The sequence below is a fragment of the Limulus polyphemus genome, unplaced genomic scaffold, assembly GCF_000517525.1.
Source record: "Limulus polyphemus unplaced genomic scaffold, Limulus_polyphemus-2.1.2 Scaffold6961, whole genome shotgun sequence".
Classification (NCBI taxonomy): Eukaryota; Metazoa; Arthropoda; class Merostomata; order Xiphosura; family Limulidae; genus Limulus; species Limulus polyphemus.
In genome coordinates, this window is record NW_013672571.1 from 25,821 (window position 1) to 31,833 (window position 6,013).

At 35.3% G+C, this 6,013-nt stretch overlaps 1 protein-coding gene across 1 annotated transcript in view; it reads left to right on the forward strand.

Annotated features, from left to right (window-relative positions):
- LOC106474219 overlaps positions 1 to 6,013 on the forward strand; it is a 47,772-nt gene that overhangs the window by 25,413 nt on the left and 16,346 nt on the right. Inside the window, exons 16-20 of the mRNA XM_022402570.1 lie at positions 366 to 535; positions 661 to 796; positions 1,126 to 1,247; positions 4,346 to 4,461; positions 5,139 to 5,232. Coding sequence (XP_022258278.1) covers positions 366 to 535; positions 661 to 796; positions 1,126 to 1,247; positions 4,346 to 4,461; positions 5,139 to 5,232 — 638 coding nt within the window. The remainder of the gene's footprint in view (positions 1 to 365; positions 536 to 660; positions 797 to 1,125; positions 1,248 to 4,345; positions 4,462 to 5,138; positions 5,233 to 6,013) is intronic.

Below are 6,013 nucleotides of genomic sequence, written 5' to 3' on the forward strand. Positions count from 1 at the left end.
CTACTCTATGTAATTACTACTGTTGTTGGATTCACTATGGTCTACTCTATGTAATTACTACTGTTGTTGGATTCACTATGGTCTACTCTATGTAATTACTACTGTTGTTGGATTCACTATGGTCTACTCTATGTAATTACTACTGTTGTTGGATTCACTATGGTCTACTCTATCTAATTACTACTGTTGTTGGATTCACTATGGTCTACTCTATCTACTTACTACTGTTGTTGGATTCACTACGGCCTACTCTATCCAATGGAACTTATAGTAATGACTTCTAAGCGGTTTACCTTAAAACTATTAGTTTTCAATTCACAGAATATTGAAGATCCAAAAGTAGATATTAAACTCTTTCTTGACAGTTGAAGAAAGTTCGGAATTCCTGAAGCCAATAGATGTCGCTCCACCTCCCACAATGGATACACCAGAACAAAGAACGTTAGAAAGTATCAAAACCAAACTGCATCCCAAAACTAACGCACCTTATTTTTGTTACACCAAAACACCGTGGCAACTTCGCGTCAGAAAGGAGGTAATGATTTTATTTTAAGCCAGAGGTTTTATTTGTGTTTACTTGTTAGGTTTTTATATTTCAGTTGACAAAACTATAACGTAGTTAGTTATCAATGCAGTTTTTGTGTGTGTTTTTTATTACAGATATTCACTCCTTCTGAAAAGCTGGACAATCCTCTCGTGCTACATTTAATTTTCTGCCAGGTTGTTCATGATGCACTTAGCAACTTCTGCATTAGGCTTAACCGCGAAGAACGAACAAAGGTTCAGCAAGTGATCGGTACGTATTTTGGTGGAGGAGTAATTTAAAATCGACCACCAGTTTGTGAAGTTCATATTTTACCTTTGTATTCGAACTAAGAAAACAATCTCATGTGTGTGTATAAAGTTTGTATTAATTGTTTTTAAACTAGTGTTATCAGTTATGAGGTGGTTATAATTGGAGTGGTGTTGATTTATGTTTCAAAGTGTATCTGACGTAAATCGGAACAACTCAAGTTTCTGACTGCTAGTAACTGAGAAAATTATAAACGAGATTTTAACGTTTAACAACAACTTTCGTTATTAGTGCTATTATAATATGTAATACGTTCACTTTTGTCTCCCTAGAAAGCTACGGAATCACCCCATCTAATCTGCAGTCAGCCAGCTTAAAGTTAAGTATGAAGAAAAACCTGGTAACCATGGCCCGTGACTTGCCCCTTTACTTCTCCAGGATATATCCAGTTTCGGTAACGTATCCCAACTCTTCATGGAAACGTAAAAATAGCTATGGATAAAATGTAAATAGTCTTGATGAAATAAGTATTTCTAAGAATTACTGTACTATTGTAAGGCTTATCACCTTTACTGGTGTAACTTCTATGGTTACAAAGTAACCACAGATATAGAAACCTAATTATTAAAACTAATACAGATATAAGCTGAGTTAGTAAAGCAGCCATGTTAGTCTCGTCTCAAGTGGTCAGTAGTTATCAACAATAGTGCATGATCCAAAGAAACATTACATTCTACTGAGAAGGTCAGTCAGGTTAATTGGTATATGAGAACTGGACAACACAATATTTACGTGAGTCTATCTGTAGAAAAATGACCCCCGGTAAGAAACCATTAACGGCTCCCTTGTGTAATACTAGTGGTTACGTGGATTTTATTTCGTTGTCATTTTATCATTTTTCAAGTACCAGTTTTCGTCTTCTGTATAGTTGTTAGTTATTATATAGTTTTATAAATACATTGAAACAAATATTTCTAAGCTCTGAAACCTGATTTTTAATCTCATTACTAACTGTTTTATACTAACTGATTAGTCATTTAAAAACAGGGAATCCTCAATAGCCGCGTCACTTGAAATTCATTTAGGCAGGATTATAGTAAATTAATCCAATACCCTTTTTTTTTGTTTTATTAGCTATATTTCTGTGCGCCAGGAATGCCAAGCGTGTACTCTCCAAATTGAAATTATTTTAGGTAGGATTAGAGTAACTTAATCAGTAAGACCTTGGTATGGTCAAATACATCAATCTAAAGGGTTTGACCTCCTGAGTCCAAAACTGTAATTACATCACAAATTGGTCAAGAGATGACGGAGTTATGAGCTACAAGTTTATACTAGAAAAAAACTCTGAGCCATTCTATGAGCCGCTATGCCGAGGTTGAAAAACATTAAATTGTAAGACTGTTCACCCATTCCTGCTGGGTTGTTGTGTAACCAGATGTGTAGATAATAAGGTTTCTGCAACATCGTTACAAAGTGTGTTACCAGATAGCACCTAGATGGTTGAATTGGTACCACAATCTTTATATAACGTGATTTTAGGTGAGGTCTAGATGGTTGCGTTGGTACCACAGTCTTTATTAAAGTGTGTTACCAGATAGCATCTAGATGGCTGAATTGGTACCGCAGTTTTATAAAGTGTAATTCCAGGTGAGTTCTAAATGACTGAATGAGTACCACAGTTTTATAAAAGGTGATTCTAAGTAACGGCCAGATGGTTGAATTGGTACCACATTTTTTATAATAAAAAAAAGTTATTCCAGATGAGGTCTAAATGGTTGGATTGGTACCACAGTCTTTATAAAGTGTGATTCTAGGTGAGGTCTAGATAGTTGGAGGCCTGGCATCCAGGTGGTTAGGGCGCTTGACTCACAATCTGAGGGTCGCGGGTTCGAATCCTTGTCCCACCAAATATGCTCGCTCTTTCAGCCGTGGATGCGTTATAATGTGATGGTCAATCCCACTATTCGTTGGTAAAGGAGTAGCCCAAGAGTTGGCGGTGGGTGATGATGGATAGCTGCCTTCCCTTTAGTCTTACAGTTCTAATTAGGGTCGGCTAGTGCAGATATCCTTCATGTAGCTTTGCGCGAAAACAAACAAACAAACTAGATGATTGGATTGGTACCACAGTCTTTATGAAACCTGATTCTAGGTGAGGTATTAATGGTTGGATTGGTACCACAGTTAAATAAAGTGTGTTTATAGGTGAGGTCTAGATGGTTGGTACCACAGTTTAATAAAGTGTGTTTATAGGTGAGGTCTAGATGGTTGGTACCACAGTTTAATAAAGTGTGTTTATAGGTGAGGTCTAGATGGTTGGTACCACAGTTAAATAAAGTGTGTTTATAGGTGAGGTCTAGATGGTTGGTACCACAGTTTAAAAAAGTGTGTTTATAGGTGAGGTCTAGATGGTTGGTACCACAGTTTAATAAAGTGTGTTTATAGGTGAGGTCTAGATGGTTGGTACTACAGTTTAATAAAGTGTGTAGGTGAGGGCTAGATGGTAACCATCTAGCCCTCACCTACACACTTTATTAAACTGTAGTACCAATAACACATTTTATTAAACTGTGGTACCAATCCAACCATCTAGACGTTATCTAATAACACATTTTATTAAACTGTGGTACCATATCCAACCATCTAGATTTTATCTGATAACACATTTTATAAAACTGTGGTACCGATAACACATTTTATTAAACTGTGGTACCAACCATCTAGACTTCACCTAGAAACATTTTATAAAACTGTGGTACCAACCATCTAGACGTTATCTGATAACACATTTTATAAAACTGTGGTACCAGCCATCTAGACTTCACCTACAAACATTTTATAAAACTGTGGTACCAATCCAACCATCTAGACGTTATCTGTACACAACATAACCGTACAGGTTGTCTCGTCTAGATTTACCTGTACAGGTGGATACACAACATGACCGATCAAAGGGTCTCGTCTAGGTTACCTGTACACCTTAATTTTGGGTAGATACTTTCATCCAGGTTTACTTGATCCTATATTGGTACTTAATAAAGATGCTTTTCAAACTGTGCACCAACGCACAATGTATCTAGATAACAAACGTCCGATATTGTACATAAAGTAACAAACGTATCATATTTACATTAAGATCATTGCACAATTTGACGGCATATTTCATTCCAGGATATTATACAGTCATGTGATCCAGGATATTATACAAATCGTGCTTACGTTATTCCATTTGTAACCAGTTTTATCTACATCAACTTAAAAAAAAGTAATGACTTTTTACTGCACTATGAAATAGATCTCACCTGGAATCACACTTAACAAAACTGACTGTGGTACTAATCCAACTATCTGGATATTAAATGGTAATACACATTATAAAACTGTGGTACCAATCCAACCATCTAGACGTTATCTCTTCAGACATCGGTAAAACTCAGTATACTTCAGACATCGGTAAAACTTAGTGTACCTCAGTACAGGTGGATACACTAAGTTTTACCGTTAAGAGTTTAATCTGGGCAAATCTCAATGATATGGCTTTTTTATTTTTAGGGTGGTCAGAACTTACCCAACGTCCAGTTGTTAGCTGTTTCACACTCGGGTGTAAGGCTTGCACGACGAGAACGAAGTGCCGTATGTGATTATCTACAAATGCTGGACACCATAGGGTGAGTAACAATAAAGCAATAAGTTACTTTAAAGTTCCATACAGACAACGATCACTATTTCTATAATAAACCCATGTTTCAGTTATTGTGATATATACCTAAATAAGGATATTATAAACTTGTTACTGCTGAGTGGGTCTTTATTCACCCTGTTTGACCATGTTATCCTTATTTGGTGGTGTTGGGTCTTCTTTGACGTTGTTATTAGAGTTAAAAATGATTTGGTCTTGTTTATTGATGTCGATTCTTTTCTGACATTATTAAAATCTTGATTTAATTTTTTAAAGATTTATAATTGGCTGAAAACTTGTTTTACTGGTATTGCTACCTTTTCATTCGTTTGTTCTGTATTTACTTTTCTGAAAACTTTCGTTACTGAAACTAAACTTTATCTGCTGATTTGGTGCTTTGATACAAAAGCAACACTGTCAGGAGCCAGAGCTGTGAGGGATCAGTTCTTTTCTAGATTGGCTTTTAAAGCCTTAGATTTAAATCTGGTTGAGCTTTTCAAATGGCGGCAAGTTTCCAAAAGGATCTTTGAAACTCACGTTCTTTGCTGTTGATTTATAGTAAACACTAACAGGTTTGTTTGAGTAAATAAATTAAGTATGTGTATATACAGGAACGTGTCTTGAATAATTTTAAATACCAATTTGTTTTCTCTCGTGCGTTTATAGTTTCGAAGACATTGCTGAGATTGCTGTTCCAAGGACAAGCACATTACAAATATTACTGAAAAACGGGGGGTGGATGACTCTCTATTCCCACAAGGTTTGTCATCTGGACATTTGATGCTACGTTAGATCTTCCAGTTTCTTTTACAACGTTATGTATTTTTTGATTTAGTTTGCGACCAAGCCTACACAACAGTACTGTTCAAGTTTCTTCCACAGTGTTGTTTATAATATTCCTCAGGCCAGAGAATATTAGGGTAGACAATGACTTTTATTTATGTCTGATGAATCTGAAAGATAATACTGCCGTTTCAAAATTTTTAAATGTAAAATCCATTTAGTTAAAACTCCGAATTTAACTGTCACGTATTAAAAACCGTTTGTACAAAATGTGCGAACTTTCGCAATGACCTTAACCAATAAATATGTAAACTGGCACTTTAGAGGAATGTGTGTTACACAACGAGGGATGTAAAGAATAATCATATGTTATTTATTAATATTGTCTTCTGGACACAAGTGAAAAATATGAGTTAACATAATATTTCAATCGACTCGGTGGTAGTACCTTAACTACATACGTTAGCTTTAATTAGAATATCGTATACAACATAAGTAGTACCTTAACCACATACGTTAGCTTTAATTATAATATCGTATACAACATTAGTACCTTAACCACATACGTTAGCTTTAATTATAATATCGTATACAACGTAAGTAGTACCTTAACCACATACGTTAGCTTTAATTATAATATCGTATACAACATTAGTACCTTAACTCAGTACGTTAGCTTTAATTAGAATATCGTATACAACGTAAGTAGTACCTTAACTCAGTACGTTAGCTTTAATTATAATATCGTATGCAACATT